The 18,077-nt window shown below is 32.9% G+C and overlaps 1 protein-coding gene and 1 pseudogene across 1 annotated transcript; both read left to right on the forward strand.

Moving 5' to 3' along the window:
• The first annotated feature begins 4,086 nt into the window (after positions 1-4,086).
• Positions 4,087-13,465, forward strand: LOC143055178 (uncharacterized). Its single transcript, XM_076228318.1, has 4 exons — positions 4,087-4,120; positions 4,791-5,014; positions 8,534-8,714; positions 9,960-13,465. Exons 1-4 carry the CDS (start codon positions 4,087-4,089, stop codon positions 12,791-12,793), a joined length of 3,273 nt encoding a protein of 1,090 aa, XP_076084433.1. The 3' UTR covers positions 12,794-13,465.
• A 2,397-nt stretch (positions 13,466-15,862) lies between these two features.
• Positions 15,863-17,505, forward strand: LOC143055179 (uncharacterized; annotated as a pseudogene).
• Positions 17,506-18,077: the final 572 nt, after the last annotated feature.

Raw genomic sequence — 18,077 nt, forward strand, 5'->3', positions numbered from 1 at the left:
CCAATGAGACAACTCCTCACCAAAGACCAAACGACGTAGATGTTAAAACAACTTTAGTTCACCGTACGGATTTAAACATGAAGCAATCCCATACCGCATAATAGATGCAATGCTCTGAAATAAATGAAAATAAGGAAAACAACCAGTTTGGACAAAACCATAAACGAAAAGCAAATATGAAAAACAACATCAAACGACAATCACTGAACTACAGGTTTTTGTCTTTTGACAGGCACATAATACTGTAACGGAGTTCAACATGTTTGCTGAAGCCAAACCATCCTCAGACCTTGGACAGTAGACCTTGGACAGTGGTGTGACAGTACACCATAACAACTACACTTCAAATTCCGTTGAACATGGTTCAACTAATCAGACCGATACAAAGCACAACAAGTCTCCTTTACAGAAAAATAAAAGACACAATGTAGAGCTATGAGGTGGAAAATTTTAAAATGCCACTCCGCAAATTTTATCGACACCATCACGAATTAGCTGATTTATACAGTGTCTGTGTCTTAACAAGCTAACGATATTTTTACCAATTCCTAGATTGTGGTTTACCGTCTACTTCGTCTGGTCTAATTATTACCGAACGTGAACTGTTTTGCCAACCTTGAATTCGCATACAACGTGTCTCGGTATTTATATTTCCTACATTCATGTATTTATTGATGAAGTTTGTATTAAATAGTGGAAGAAATTAGCAAGCAAATCGAGGGAATTGTGCAAAGGAGGATACAAGCATGACAATTTGCACGTACCTTCATTATTATATACTTTTCAAGAAAAAACTTCTGTCCATTAAAAAAAAACTTTTTTCAAAATGGCACGGCCTTTTTCTAAAATGGATATTTTTCTTTTCAGTTTGAAAATACTGATCTTTCTGCAAAACTTTTTTTTACCTTCTTTTAGTAAAAAAAACAATTATCAGGCAACATGGGTAGGCATCAGTATCGCTCGGGCAAAAATAATCACGAATATAATGCCTACCCATGTTAAAACTACAATAAAGTATAGCTTGCATCAATTATTTCTTAAATAAAACCTTTCTTTAAAGATCAGTAGTTACCTAACATCTCTTATAACTGTAACTATCAGAGGCGGATTTAATGGCGGTATCCCAGGTGACTTGCCGCCCTTCCTGTTGCGGAAAAAGTGGTTGAATATGTTGATAATCACTGAAGAGCGTTGGTGCTTGCCCCTTTCTGAAATTTTCTTGATCTGTCACTGCCTATGTTACTGTGTTCGTTGTCTTGTTTCAAAATTTTGTTCCCTTTTCTGTATTTACTTTTTGCTATAGAATTACCCTTAAATCTCATTATATATATGGTTAATCAATTGAACTAATCGGAAGACCTTATTGTTAAATATTCCGTATAAACTTCACATATAATATACGTAGGTATTAGTTTCGTACTGTATAAACCTTAAAATTTTCAAAAAAATAGACTCAGTTTAAAAAGCTCTTATTTGATTTTTTTTGTTATATAATAAAGAGAAATTTGAAGGAGTTTTTTTCAATTTTCAATCATGTCCTTACATATTGTATCTAAAGAAATATTTCTTTAGTTACGAGTCAAAAGAGTACTAAGAATACAAAAATCAAAACATTTATAAGCCACCTAATGCAAAAGTGTTGAACGTTATTAACTCATAAACGAAAAAGCGTTTGAAATTCAAATGAATCATCACAACTTTTTAAATTACACTGAGCGTCTTTTTGTTGTTTGGATGTAATAGTACCCGACCACGCCCGATCTGTGTATTTGTAAGATGTATTTTTATGTGTACCCATGTGATGAGTTAAACCTTTTCAACTGATTTTCATAGTTTGTTTTTATGTTGGACTGTAACACCACTCGTATAGGTTGACATGTTTATCCCGCCATATTCTTTATGTATGTGCCTGTCCCGAAGTCCGGAGCCTGTAATCAGTAGTTGTCGTATGTTTCCGTAATATATATTTGTTTTTCGTTCATGTTGTGTACATAACATAGGCTATTCGTTGTCTCGTTGGAATTTGGACATTTGTCATTTTGGGGCCATTTATAGCTGACTATGCAGTATGGGCTTTGTGTATTGCTGAAGACAATACAGTGACCTATAGTTGTAAATTTCTGTGTCATTTGGTCTCTCGTGAAGAGTTGTCTTATTGGCAATCATACCACATCTGCTTATCATCAATTTGTATGTCAAAACAGAGTCAAATGTTAATGAAAAGGACAAAAAGACAAACAATAGTACAAACGACACAACATAGAAAACCAAAGAATAATCAACACCTTAAATTTCATTTTTCAATATTCTAAGGACCAGAGTTTTAAAAGATTTTTTTTTGTTCCAAAAAAAAAAAAATAACAACACAAAAATACAGTTTATAATATGATTGATTTGCATTACATTATTTAAGTTTCATTCACTGTCTCTTGGTTCCAGTTAGTATATTTGATCCCTATCATTTTTTCTTGTGATAAAGCATAATTTGTTAATAGTTATTAAAGGTACAAGGATTATAACTTAATACGTCAGACGCGCGTTTCGTTTACATAAGACCTATTAGGGACGCGCAGATCAAAATATAAGTAATAAAGTACAATCACTAAAGTAACCAGTGATTATACATAATCCCTAATAAAACCAATACACCGTAACATATATGTGGTATAATTTTTTTTCTAAATCTATGATTTTTGAACTTGGGTAATTTTGTTTCGCTACATATTCATGATATGTATCAAAAGTTATACTGACAGTAAGTCAGTAAAATCATTGACGTTGTTTTAATTTAATTTAACTATTCTTTTGTAGGATGGCGTCATCCTTGGCTCAGGAGGATATAAATTTTCTACGATTGGCTGGTTTGTTGATAAAGATTGCACCATGTGCTGTAAGGCGATGTTTTGACTTTGAATTCCACCCAGGACAGCTAAAACAATTTCTGTGTAAAAACCGACGTAAGATAGATGACCTAACATATACGAAAAGAGTTTTCCCACTGGCACAGTATGATTTACTATATCCAAAAGGTGAGATAAAGATATAGTATTATTCATTCTGTTAATCCACCAATACAACATCAACAATATAGTGGTCTTGATAATATGAATAAATGTTTAGTCAAATGGAAACTGCGCAGTGAAATAATACAAAAAAAAAAATTTCGGTTGATCAATTAATATATATTTTAATATGAAAACATCTCTTAGTTTAATTTTAACCGTAAAGGGTTTAGTATTTTCCAATCATGCTCTAAATGAGACAAACATAACCTGTATCATGAAAATACTTGGTTTTAGAATAAATGTGTTTATTTCTGATACAAAGACCCCATGAGTGAAAAATATTGAAACCTAGATATGACATATTTAATGAGTTGACAACGGTATTGTTATTATATCCCTTCTAAATAATTCTGTTCACAAGTTTGATTAGCTTTGGAGGTAAATGTCGACTTGTTTTGTCTGATATAGAATATCAACATAACAGATAGGATGTGAAACATGTAAAAGAACTGAACGTATCTGCAAGGTGATTCATATTTTCAAATGATGTCCCAGTATAGATGATATAATTAAGTACATGTTTTGACATCGAAAACCATGGTGTATAGCAAAAGTTTTCGAAAGATGCAGACATAAATATTCTAATTTGAATCGGATGTATTCCATATGTAACGTAATCGCTATAAAAGAGATTTAGGCTGAGTAAGCAAATAAATATAAAAAGAAGATTTGGTTTGATTGCCAATGACACAAATATCCACAAGAGACAAAATGACACAGACATTAACAACTATAGGTCACCGTAAGTCTTCATAGACCATATCGTGTGGTCAGCTATTAAAGGCCTCGAAATGACAAATAATTCAAACGCGAAAACTAACGATCCTTGTTTCAAATTTTTTGTATAACAGGTAACGCCTTGCATTAATAGCTTCCTTATGAGCAGCAACCCTCTATCAAGAAAATTATGATAGGCAATACTAGCCCAGGAATATCGTATCAACTAGGAGATTTAAACTCCATATAAAGGTGCAGTTGGATTGCTGATACATAGAAATTATAAAATGCTTCTTTAAAATTGATGGGGCTTTCTAACGAGGTTAATAGTGTATGCGGTTAGATAAATAGTTTTCGGTTTAACCAACGAACTAAATTTGGAATTCCTGTTTTTCGAAGTAGTCAAATAAATGATACTTTTAGTTTTTCAATTGAAATCAGTTTCAAAACTTTAGAAAGATGTACCAAAATTAAATTTGAGCTTATCGTTTTGTTGGTTGAAAGACATTGAAGTTACTTTTTGGCATGACATCTCAAAAGAAGGGTTACCACCATTCTAATTATAAGAAATGTTAGTTATTGTGGTAATTTCATTTAAGCGATTTAGAAGATTGAGGCGTGTTGATACCCTTTAAACGAGTTTGGTATTGAGTATTGTACCATATCTGAGTTTCATTTTTTTCAATGTTTGTTATGCATATTTTCAATTGAAAGAAGCAGAATATGAGCTAGCACAACATAATTGAATCAAGTAAACAAATAAAGTGAAACTGTTCCGTTTAAAACGCCAAGCGCTGTATGTCATCAAGTATCCGACAGAATACTGAAACTACAAAACCAGAGGACACAAATAGGTAATTCAGAGTCATCTGACATAATAGAAGAAGTGGCTGAATAGTGATGTATGAGTTTTAGATACATACTCCTATATAGCATGTATAGGTATGAACTCGATCGGATATCCACTCAATTATCATGTATATTATTATTATCATATCTTTGTTTTAGGTTCTTCAGGAGTATCATCAGACATGTTTGATGTATCATTGATGGTTTGCTTACTGAGAAATTTCACAGACATTGACATCCAAGATAATCTTCCACTGGAAACGATTCATACTACAGCTGCAGATATTTCTAGAATAAAATTTTACAGGAACTACATTGTTCATTCAGACAGCGGGAAAGTTTCTGAAAACACTTTTTCAGAAATAGGGAACTGCGTAATCGAGGTATTTTCTTTTATAAACAAGTACACATAGTCAAAGTTAGATTCTTATAGGAGTATCAAAAAAACTCGACGAAATAAGTGAATCATAAAGTAATTCTACAGTTCTATATTCAAAAGATTTAAAAAAAAACATACAGCTGCTATGGGTAAAATGTTGCTTGTTTGAAATTCCAAGTAAAATAGTAGGAACAGATTGAAAAGAAACAAAGGTGAATTAAACAATATATATTCATATAATTCACTGATAAAATCTTACCTTTATACAAATATCTATTTATACCTTTTATTAATAACAAAATCACATCTTCAATAACTTTGTTTACCATTTAATAATTCTGAAATTTCCTCAGCAATAATCATTTTTAATATATCGTGATCCTAAATGTATCTAATAAAAGGTCAATTGTTGTCGGCTCTTCAATTTAGACAATGCGATACATAATCGACAGCACTTAACTTTACATAACTGTACCCGACTTGATAAGTCTAATTGAGTATTGATAATTTTGGTATAGTCTGATTGTGGTATCAATAAAAGTCTCGATCAGTCTTGACATGTCTCAACTCTGCATGGACTAGTCCCGACCTTTCACGACCGTTCATGAACGTTAAATTATTCACGACTTGTTTGAATCAGCTCATCTATTTCAATTATTTATCTTACAAAATGCAATGTTATTTCGTAGTTTGGTTCATTGCTGTCAAATTAAAGGATTTAACTTATAGATAAAAGAGGCTAGAACTTTCAGTTTGGACTACATTTAAATAAACTTTAGATTTAACCATAAACTAAGTTATTTAATATGTCCCTATCAGGTTCCACTGTTGTGGTAAAAAGAGGGACGACAGATACCAGAGGGACAGTCAAACTCATAAATCGAAAATAAACTGACAACGCCATGGTTAGAAAAGGTCAACCAAATTGCACATGTCAATCCTATTTTTAAAAGGAAAAGGTAGTCCACATTCAGTTCTAAACTATCGTGCAATATCTGTTACTAGTATTTGTATAATTATATGAGGAGTAATAACCTTTTGTCAAAGTTTCAATCTGGATTCCAGTCAGGTGACTCTACTGTTCGTCAGTTAATAGAAATATATCATAAAATAAAAAGTAATATAGTAGGGAGGGATGTAAGGTTTGCATTGGAACGTTACATTATCTATCTAGAGCTTTCGATAAAGTTTGACAGAAAGGACTTTTATTTAAACTGAAGCAATCTGGCTTAACTGATCATCTCTTATCTTGATAGAAATAGATATTTCAGATCGTCAACAAAAGGTAGTTTCAGAAGGCTTTTCGTCAACTCTAAGAAGTATACATGCAGGTGTCCCCAGGCATCAGTTTTGGAAGTACTAAAAGGAAAAGGGAGCACCCACCCTGTATTTCGTCAACTCTAAGAAGTATACATGCAGGTGTCCCCAGGCATCAGTTTTGGAAGTACTAAAAGGAAAAGGGAGCACCCACCCTGTATTTTATGTGAGAAAAATAAATATTAACTGTCATCTTGGGATAACATTTTAATCATCAGCTTCAGGGAACACACATATTGATATCATTTATTAAAAAGCATGCTCTCGTCTATCTGTGCTCTATCAAGTTAAACATTTATTTGATAGGAGTTCACTTATACGTATTTATTATGCTTTTGCTAGACCTATATTAGAGTATGGTGATGTTGTTTTGGGCAATTGCTCCCAACACGAGTCTGGGCTTCTTGAAAATATGCAGATGCAAGCTGCTGGAATTATTACAGGATTACGACGCAATTCATCAAGACACAAGCTTTATATTGAATTAGGTGTAGAAACTCTGGAGAATAGACGTAAAAAACATAAGCTTATACGATTTTATAAAATATTAAATGGGATTACACCTGTATACTTATATGAGTTAGTCCAGCCATATCTTCCCAGACAAACCCCTTATACTTTGAGGAATGAATATAACCTTTTTTATCCGCCTCCTGCTAGAACTAGCTCTTATTTTAATAGTTTAATTCCTTCCACTTTAAGACTTTGGAATAGTATTCCTTTGAGTTAACAAAAATCCCCAAGTTTTGGGTATATTTAGAAGTTGACTGGAAAAGTTAAAAGGACTGATGATATATTTAAACCTTTCAACTATGGGATAAGGAAACTTCATGTAAGTCATTGTCAACTCAGAAATAACGCGCTAGCAACCTAAAATCTCATTCGTTTAGCATGTTTAGTCAGTTCACTTTTTGTGCAAACTGTAATTAGTAATACCCTAATGAGGATAACCAACATCTCTTTTTTATTTGCCCTAAGTACAATGATGTAAGACAGATCCTTCTTGATTCCATTTAATCCATTGCTGATAATGTTGACATAAATATTGAATTAATACTTTTTGCAAACAGAATATTTTCATATGATATGAATATTGATATTGTTAAATCTGTTCAGAAATAGAGCAGTTGCACACAACGTTTTGTTTGAAACTTATCTATTTTTTTTTGTTTCACTTAGTTTAATTTTTTTTCTTTTTTTCTTCTCCACTTCAACGTTAAGTCATGTAAATCACTAAGCAAGCTTAGTGTTTCTTTCAAGCCATATATAATATATATATTTCTAATGACTTATGAAAGATATTTGCATTTTTCAAGGTTCTTGAGTAAATGATGAGTAATTGCCTATTTACCTAAATATACTTTGTATTTAGTAAGTAACACTATAAACATATATTTGCTTGTGTGTGCTCATAAGTAGCATGCATGTTCCACTATATTGCATTGTTTTAAATACAGTTGTTATAATTGAATTATACCTTGTACATGTAATACGGAGAGAGCTTTTATAGGATGTGTCTGTTGCTTAATCCTTTTCATATCTTAATGAATAAAATAAGTTTAAAATCAAATCACCTTTAGAAAATTCTATAATTTAAAAAGTGACTATCTGAATTGAGTCTAAACTTATAATACATTTTTTTTAAAGTTTTATTCGTGACTTGGATGGCGAGTTGTCTCATTTGTGATTATACCACATCTTCTTATGTCTATTTATTACATTGGTTGCAATGAATTACATTGATTTTCCAGTGAAATAAAAACCGATAATTTCACATTCCTCTGACGTCATACAACAATTGGCGTTGTCAAGACGTCGATAACGGCGGATCAAAACAAATTGTGAATATGTAGAAAACAAATATAGTTTCGGACTATAAATATAAATAAACTTAGTATTGATGCCAGGATTAAAATTTTGTATTTACACCCGACGAGCATTCTGTCTGAAAAAAACATCAGTGACGTTCGAATCAACAATAGTTATGAAAAAAGGCCAAATAGTGTATGATGATGAAGCATTAAGGATACAAAAATCCTGAAGGTTTGCCGAATACAGCTATGGTAATCTATTCCTGAGGTAAAAAAGTATTAAAAAAATCAAGTTTTGTAACAGATAATTCATGTCAACTTTTTGTAGTGCTTGCTTAATTATGTAATAGTTGTTTCATATAAAGTATATTCTGCAGTTGTGTTTTGTCTTACAGGCCATACTAAGACTAGTGCCGGATTTAAAGTCAGAGATTGATGCAATGATGAGTTCACCGTTAACTAATGATATAATAGATTTGATACGACTTGAGAAACAGATGGAAAACACCAATCAGCATCTGCGTACCGTCAGTCAGAAAATGGAGACATTAGAAATAGAAAATAATAATATAAAAGGTATTTTAGATTTATTGTAGAATAGAACAATTTGTTGCCCAAATTGGGTAGTCTGCACTTCAACATTATAACACAATTTAGTCATGGTTTTTACAAATTAAACAATAACTTTCTATTCCTTTATGGGAAATTTAATATTTAATATAAACATAAAAAAGGCTTATATCTCATGTATACGTCAAGGATAGTATGAAAATCAAGATAAATTTGATACAGTGTGTAATTGTCAAAATACCCAATTAATGGGGTAGCCATACCAGGTATGAGTAATATCAACCTGATAAATTCCCGTATTATGACAATTACACTCTGCGTGACTGATATAACATAAAAACAAAATTAAAAAAAATAATCAACAAAAAAAAAACAACAAACATTTCCTACCAGTATACAATTATATAAAACAGGTAGTCTCTGTAATATAGCTGAAAAAAGCTATTGATTTTGTTTAAGAAAGAGAACTATAGAGATAGAAAAAAATAACAAGAATATTGCATAACATAGAAGTTATGAAAGAAAGCAAAAGCATACCAATATCACAGTCAAAATTCGCCACAAATCAAGAGACAAGAACACACTCGGAACACTGGCGAGGATAGGAAAACAAGGAACGAAATCAAACACGAAACATAAACACTCAAAACACCAAATCATATTCATTTAACCGGGGTTATCCGCTAGTATTCTTATATTATCCAAAAAAGATGATTACAGTTAACTATTTACAGGGATTCCCGTTACCATATACTCGAATTCTAAAATATAATTTAATTTATGGATTATTGTTCTTGAAAACTGGCATTGTCTTTTTCTTTTATATTACAAACCGTCAACGTAATCGACGACGTGGACATTATAGCTTACTCGTTCTTCCTGCAAATTACGTAATATCAAGATTTGCAATAGATTGAATAAAACAAAAAACGGCCATAGATTTGTTTGGCGATTGTGCCTTAAGAATTTTGCATGCATCTGGAACCCATCATAGATTTGAATCAAACAGCATGTACATATATAAATGTGTAGACTCTACTAGATATTTTTTTAGTAATAACAAACAAAAAACTATGTTAATTGGACCATTTTTGATACGATAACTACCATGAAATGTTAGGAAAACAATAAAATAACATGCAATTAATAGAACATAATTAATCGTAAGTGTAACAAAGCTGTTTCAGATTTACATTTCAAAGGTTAGCAGAAAATAATATATTCTAACAAAAACTTATTGTTATTTTGCAGAAATACACATTAAAACTATGAAAGAATGGAAAGAAAAAGACTTGAAATACATTTCTACCGCAGCATCTACTTTTATACTACAATCACTAAACCAAAATAGAGGAGTCATTATTACTGGATCTCCGGGTTGTGGGAAATCTATTGTCGCTCATCATGTAGCATTGACATTTGAAAAGGAAGGATATGAAATAATTCCTTGTGATGGTCCATCAGACATACTTAAACATTTTACAGCAGGGAAGATCCAAGTTTTTGTAATAGATGACATTTGTGGTAAATTTGCTCTTAATCAGTATAAAGCAGATTTCTGGGAACAAAACGATGGTAAATTAAATATGCTATTACGTTCTAGTAATGAGAATGATGATAATGATGACATCTCCAGCAAATCAGAGGCTAAGTTTATAATCACGTGCAGGGAGAATATATATAGTCACAAGGCATTTCCAAAACTGACATGTTTCTCCCTAGTACAGTGCAGCTTTAGTACTATATATAAAATTTCTGCAGATGAAATGAGAAATATTGCATTGTCGTATTTACCTGAAAATACTGTGAACAACATAGAAAACATTTGTCTGTACGATTTCTTTCCTCTTTTATGTGCACTTTATGTCAAAAAAATTAAACAAAATCTAGTTTTTTTTAATCATCCCGTTGAAGTTTTTGAAAAAGAAATTTCAGATATGAAATTTAAATGTGAAACATCTTTTCTTGTTCTTTCTCTCCTAGTTATAAAGAATAATAAATTTTGTAAAAATGAATTAATTTCCAGTGATTTAGAACATTTAATAAAGGCTATATGCAGAGATGCTGAGATTGAAGCAAATGTATCCATGGTGTCGATACAAAATTGTTTAAAGAGTCTTCAAGGTATCTATATTACCGAATCCAAAAAACTGTATACAGCAATCCATGACAAAATGTTTGACATAATTTCAGCAGCGATTGCACCATCTATAATGAATTGTTTAATCGAGTATGCTGACATTGCTTTCGTAGCACATCGCATTCAGCTTTCATCGTGTGGTCAAAGGAGTCTGCCATTTGTAGTGTATATCCCACCAGAGTTGGAAGAAGGTTATCTCAAAAGACAATATAATGAGGCTTTGAAAGGAAACAACTGGGAAGTCTTTGGAAGCATACAGACAGAGAACCAGAAATATAGAAAATTACTGATTTCCTTTCTCAAAGAACAAGACAAATGTAAGGAAACTATTTACGTTGTTGACAAGGATGGCGCTACACCGTTCTTTGTATCATCGTATTTAGGATACGTTGATTTTGTAGAATATTTCAGGGTAAAAAGTCCAGGTCACATAGATGGGAAAGACACGAAAGGTAGATCGCCCTTCTTTGTTGCGTGTGAAAACGGTCACATTTCAGTTGTTAAATATCTCATGAAATATATTCATGACATTAATGCAGAAAACTCTGAGAAAACAACTGCATTATCTGCAACCTGCCTCAATGGTCACACTGAGGTGGCTCAATTGTTGTTAGAAAACAAAGCAGAAACAAACAAAACTAATAATTCAAACCAGAGTACTATACATTTTGCTTGTTCACATGGTAATGTAAAATTGGTACAGCTGTTACTAAATGGTGGATATAATGTCGATTTAACAGTAAAAGATCACTTCCAAAACACTGCTTTACATATAGCCTGTGAAAAAGGGCATTCAGAAATTGTTAAAACATTGATGGAACTTGGTATGGAAGTAAATCAGAAACAAAAACACGGTAGGACCCCCCTGTATATTGCTTGCAAACATGGTTATTACAAAACAGTAAAGTGCATTACAGATTTTATTTATTTGAAAATAAAAAAAAGAACAATTGCTGATGAATTGAAAAATTTACATACCCGTAAAAGTGGATGGACAGTTCTGCATTCAGCTTGTAATAATGGACATACAGACGTAGTAAAATTATTGATTGATGTTGGTATGACGGTTAATGACTTAACAACCAAAGGTTTTACACCCCTTTTTCTAGCCTGTAGAATAGGACATAAAGACACAGTAAAATTTTTACTTGATTTAAAAGGCCAAACATTGAATAAGTATACTCCACTTGAAGAAAGATGGACGGTTCTACATACAGCGTGTTTGAATGGACATACAGAAGTTGTAAAGTTATTGATTGATGTTGGTATGAATGTAAATGACGCATTGAAGGACGGTTCTACGCCACTACATCTAGCTTGTCAGAACGGTCACCATGCAGTAGTAAAATTATTACTTGATTTAAAGGAACAAACATTAAATAGCTGTGTTGATACAACCGTAAAAGATGAGGATGGATGGTCAGTCTTACATATTGCTTGTTCATATGGACATACTGAAGTAGTAAATTTACTAGTTGATGTCGGTATGAATGTAAATGACAAATCGACGTACGGTTTTACGCCACTATTTACAGCTTGTCAGACAGGTCATTACGACACTTTGAAATTATTACTTGGTTTAAATGGTAAAACATTGAATAGTCGTGTAGATACGACCATAACAACTAAAAATAGATGGTCATGTTTACACGTAGCTTGTTCGAATGGACATACTGCAATAGTACAGATATTAATTGATTTTGGTATGAATGTAAATGACACAATACCTACAGGTGAAACACCACTGCATCTAGCTTGCAAGAAGGGTCACTATGTAACAGTGAAATATTTACTTGATTTGAATGGCCAAACAATAAATAGTCGTGTAGATGTAACCCTAAAAGATAAAGAGGGAACTTCCGCTTTACATGCTGCTATTTCGGCTGGACATTTAGAAATAGTAAAATTATTGAGCGATGTCGGTATGAATGCAACTGACAAATGAAAAACAAGTTGTAATACATCACTATAGGATTGCTATGAGGGTCAACATGAAACCGTGAATATTATACATGATTTTAATCGATAAATGTTAAATATTTGTGTAAATACTACAACAAAAGATGGAGATGAATGTCTAGATAAACATGCACAAAGTTATAAAGAAATACAGAAGTAGAAACGTTATAAAATGATGTACACTGAACGCTTAGATTTTAATTCAATAACGCATGAATGGTAAACAGTTCTGCATTTAGCCTGTTCCTGTCCACATTATGATAGTGTGAAAGTATTAAACATAACAGTGCAAAATTACAACTACGTGATATGAAAATTTGTACGCAATTTGTGATTGCTTAAAGAAGCGGTTTCACAAATATTTGCGAACTTATAATTCAATATTTTATAAATCAAAGCAGAACATATAAACGATACGACATATTTATCATAACAGAGTATAACAATCAACAAAAATACCAGGCGTATAGTTTAGCACGTACGTACGATGTGTGCCCTCAATACAAAAAAGACGATTAATTAATAGACATTGTCGCCTATGAAGCTTTTTTCTTTAAGTGAGTCGAAAATGATAATGAAAAATAAAAATCAGCAGTTTTGGTGGGATAAACTAATCATCGATTGTTAAATGAATGGCTTATAATAAATAAACTTTTAAGTTTTTGGTTTCTACTGATTGTCTATGACTATATGAAAATATTATCAACCACAAAGGACATTAACACTGAAATATTTACAAGTGTAAATAGGTTTACACCAAAGCAAAACGAGAACACCAAACCAACCACCAAGAACATCAGGTTGCAAAAAAAGGAAAACACCCATCAAGATATTAAAGACGTGACTTGTTAATTTTCTTACTTTAGACACTCACGTGAATATCAATCGGTGTTAATCGATTATTGTTTATACAGATTTCATCGCATCCCAGATGAAAACAGAGCAGTGAACTAATAAACAACAAACAATACATAAAGTATACATAAAGAACAGTTTACTATAATCGACTGTACTTCAAGAACAAAAACTTTAACCGAATTTCAATAGATATGAGAAAATGTGATATATGCGCCAATGGGACAATTTTCCATCCAAATCACAATTTGTAAACAAAACCACACTATTATAGGTCAAAGTACGGTCTTCAACACGGAGCCTCGGCTCACACTAAACAACAAGCTTTGAAGGGCCTCAAAAATAATGGGTGTAAAAAAATTCAAACGGGAAAACCAATAGTTTAATCTACTAGTATATTTTATTGTCAGTATTAACTTACAAGATAAAAGTAAATCAACTGTGAGGCATACCTGTAATGCACGGCTGAGTTGTGACACGATAAAAGATTATAACACTATAAATGTTTAATTTGAATTGTACTTTACTGCAATGAATATGTTAAATATTGACGATAAGTAGACAAATACAGTCTCGTAGTGAAAGCAATATACAACATGGACAAGGTTTTATATCATCTATACGTAGAGATCAGGGTGTACATCCGAATGTTGTTGAAAATAAGGATCGGTATTTCCATCCTTAGCCGGAATTAACACAAATTCAAAGTACTGTTGTAAATGGGCGAATGGTGAATGAATGAATATGTGTGAATGTGTGAATATAAGAATTACCTTTAGTCGGGAGTATCAAACCGACTAGGCTATCAATCAGTTCTCTAATTCTAAGTATTTTTCTAGACACAGAGGTTGTTTTCAGTTAACTGATTCAATTCTTCAGGTACCCGCTATCAGTTAATATGTATTTCCGGTTTCCGATTTGCCCAAATACCAACTTTATCAATACATCAGTACTGCTCATACTGTTAGCTCTGGTTCGAATGATGTTAAAATCAAACCTCCAAAATATGATGGCAATACTACTTGAATGGATTACTTAGCATACTTTGAGATGTGTACCCTGGTTAACATGTGGTCTGAACATAAAAAAAGGTCTGTACTTGTCTGTGTCACTGATTGGACAAGCCAAAGCAGTCCTTAGTGATTTACCAAAGGAAAAGAGGCAAATATTTTTCGACCTAGTAAATGCACTGGCAACGCTTTGCTCCATCTAGTCAAACTGAACTCTATTATGTTCGATTCAAGGAATGTGGACAAAAAGCAAGCGAGACTTGCCTGGGTTAAGAACAGTCAGTTCGAAGACTTTCTAATTTGGCCTACCCGACTCCTCCGTTAGAATTGAGGGACACGCTCGCCAAAGAACAATTAATAGATGCGCTAACTGACTTCGAAATGAGACTAAGAATTAAAAAGTCTTGACCAAAAGGTCTTGACGACACTATACAATTTACATTTGAGCTTGAAGCTTATAACATGGCCGAGAGTAGAACCATGGAAAGTATAGGTCACGTAAGACAGACTATTAGTGACGAACGGACATAAGCATCTGATATTCCGGATACAGTTGTATCAAGGCATAATATGGCGAAAAGGATGTAGGCAATTGAGAATAATTTACAATCTTTATCGAAAAACACGAGGACGCTCAAAGATTTCAGTTCCGAAAGAAATTTCCAACCATGTGGGGACACCAATAATATTCAAACCAATAGAAAAAGGGGTAGTTCTTGTTTTTGTTGTGGTAAAATAGGAGACTTTGCAAGAAATTGTCCCAATAATACTAAGAAAGAAAGTATTTAGGGAACAGATAACAACGGGACATATACGGGCGGTACGGCTAATACACTGAGTTCTGAAATTAAGTCTTTAACCAATGACAAAGGCGCTGTCGTTGTTTCAGCATCAGATAATTCAGGAATTCCAGACTTGTGTAGGCCACATTTGAGTGAAACTGAGTCACTGATTAAATCCGTCTGTGAAAACTATTCAAGCCGAAGAGGTAAGAGTAGTTATACATTTGATTTTGGTAGAGAGGAGTTTACTTCAGATGCCGTTGTAACTGACCTACAAGTCGATGGTACTCTAGGTTTAGACTGTATGAAGAAAAATAAGTGTCTGATTGACGTGTCTGCAAACCTATTACACATCGATAACTTTAAAAGAGGGAAATCTAAAACAAACTGACAACGCCATGGCTAAAAATGAAAAAGACAAACAGTAAGTTCGCCTTATTTTTCAAAGTACCTTTTTTCTTAATTCTCTCCGGGCCAGAAGTCGCATAAGACCATTTTTTCAAGGTACCCAAAATAGAAATGCTGATATTAAAAGAAAATTATGCCGGTGAACATCTTATAGGCAGTCAAAAATGAGCAGTGCTGGTTCTTAAAGAGAACATAGTCAGGTCAAACACCTAACGAGTCAGATGACTAACAATAACAAAGACTAAACTTTTATAGAATTACAATTGAATGACTCGGACCTTAAACTTGTTAAGCGGTGGCTGACAGAGGGTCAAAGGCCACAATACAATGAGGTATCCAGTAAGTGATTCTTTCTAAGGTCATTATGGAGTCAGTCTGAGGTGTACTTCTACTTTAGCGGACCCCATAAAAAGTACAGCAAACTATAGTAAATACAAGTATATAGAAATTGGTCCCGCCAAAAAGTTAAAAATGAAAATAGGCCAAAATTTAAACAGTTACAATGTATTTAAACATGTTAAATGAGAATTACAAAATCTCACAGAAATACGTCTTGGTAAGTGTTCAAAATGTCCACGCTTCCGTTACTTAGGTAGGTATATCACGTGATAAAAATTCTACTATCTGTGACTTCTACGTCGTAAATATTCATGACATTATTGACGTCATAGTCAACCGTGACGTAAAATCAGCTGTTTTTACAAACACTGTTACAATGTAAATACAGAAATGCCGATCAAGTCAAAACATTTCTTAATATTTGTGAAAGTGTTGAGAAAAATATTCAGTGGTGTTTTTCTCTAGAATTAAATAGATTTATCTGGAGAGGTATGTAAAAAGTGTAACCATGAACATTTCGGTTTAAGAAAAGACAGTTCTTTTTCAAACGGCACTTTTTATTGGAAGTGCAGCAACAAAAAATTCAATAAAGAGGTTTCCATCAGAAACGAAACCTGGTTTCAAGGACATAATTTAAGTTTGGAAAAATATTATTGATCACTTATTTCTGGATTTACAAAATAAACCAAGAATTTGTTAAACGTGAACTTTCTATTTGTGATCAAACAATAGTAGATTGGTACAATTATTGCCGTGAAGTTTGCATAGAAATTTGGAAATATACAGTGGAAAAATATGAGGAGATAACGTTATTGTAGAAATTGACGAAAGTAAATTTGGAAAAAGAAAATACCTTTAAGGGCATCGAGTAGAAGGACGGTGGGTGTTTGGAGGTATAGACAGAGACAGCAAAAAAAGTTTGTTTGCGGCAGTAGAAAATCGGACAAAGGAAACATTGTTAAAATTAATAAAAGACAACATAAAACCAGGAACGACAATCATCAGCAACTGTTGGAAGACACATGGTTGTCTAGGACCTTAGGGATTTGAACATTTAAAAGTCAGCCCTTCTGTAAATTTTGTAGACCCGGAGACATGAGCGCATACAAATTTGACTGAAAGTACCTGGCGAGCTCTTGAAAAATGACTTCCAAAATACGGCACAGTAAAATCCCTTTATGACACTTATTTCAGTCAATATTTTGGACGTAAAACAATATATAATTGGCTCTGACGACCCTTTCATGGCGTTTATTAACGTTATTTAATAAGTTTATAATCCAGAAAACAAAAACAAGCCTTGATTTCAACAGAAACTATCACTGTTAGTGAACCACAACCTGCATCTTAAAAACCAAGAGAACTACACGAAATAACAAACACACTAAATTCTAGTCTGGAAGATTCTGAAGCTTAAATGGGTAAATGCGTTAGATTTATTTTAAATTGATCAGTTACACTAATTAAAATCAATCTTTAAAATTCAATTACATCGTCGTCTTTCGAAGCGGTAAACAAAAATGGCCGCTTTTTATATATCAGCAAATTACAAGCGGTAATTCCAATGTTTGAGCGCAAGCAAGTTTTAGAATACTGTCATGCGACAAAGTGTGCTGTTCACTACGGTATTCAGAAAATAAGAGAGAAGGTACGTCAGTGATACTATTGGCCTGGTTTACAATCCGACGTGATAGCATATGTCACTGGTTGCGACAAGTGTGCAAGTAGGAGAAAACGCCCAATGAAAAGAAAGCGTGCCTCAATGAGATTAGAGGAGGACGATGATCGTCACGAGAGTAAGAGACCAGCTTGTATGGCTAATTACGTAAATAAGTAAAGTTCAGATTGTGTATAAATGTTGTTGAATTAATTTTTG

The sequence above is a fragment of the Mytilus galloprovincialis genome, chromosome 12 (genome assembly GCF_965363235.1).
Source record: "Mytilus galloprovincialis chromosome 12, xbMytGall1.hap1.1, whole genome shotgun sequence".
NCBI classification, from domain to species: Eukaryota; Metazoa; Mollusca; class Bivalvia; order Mytilida; family Mytilidae; genus Mytilus; species Mytilus galloprovincialis.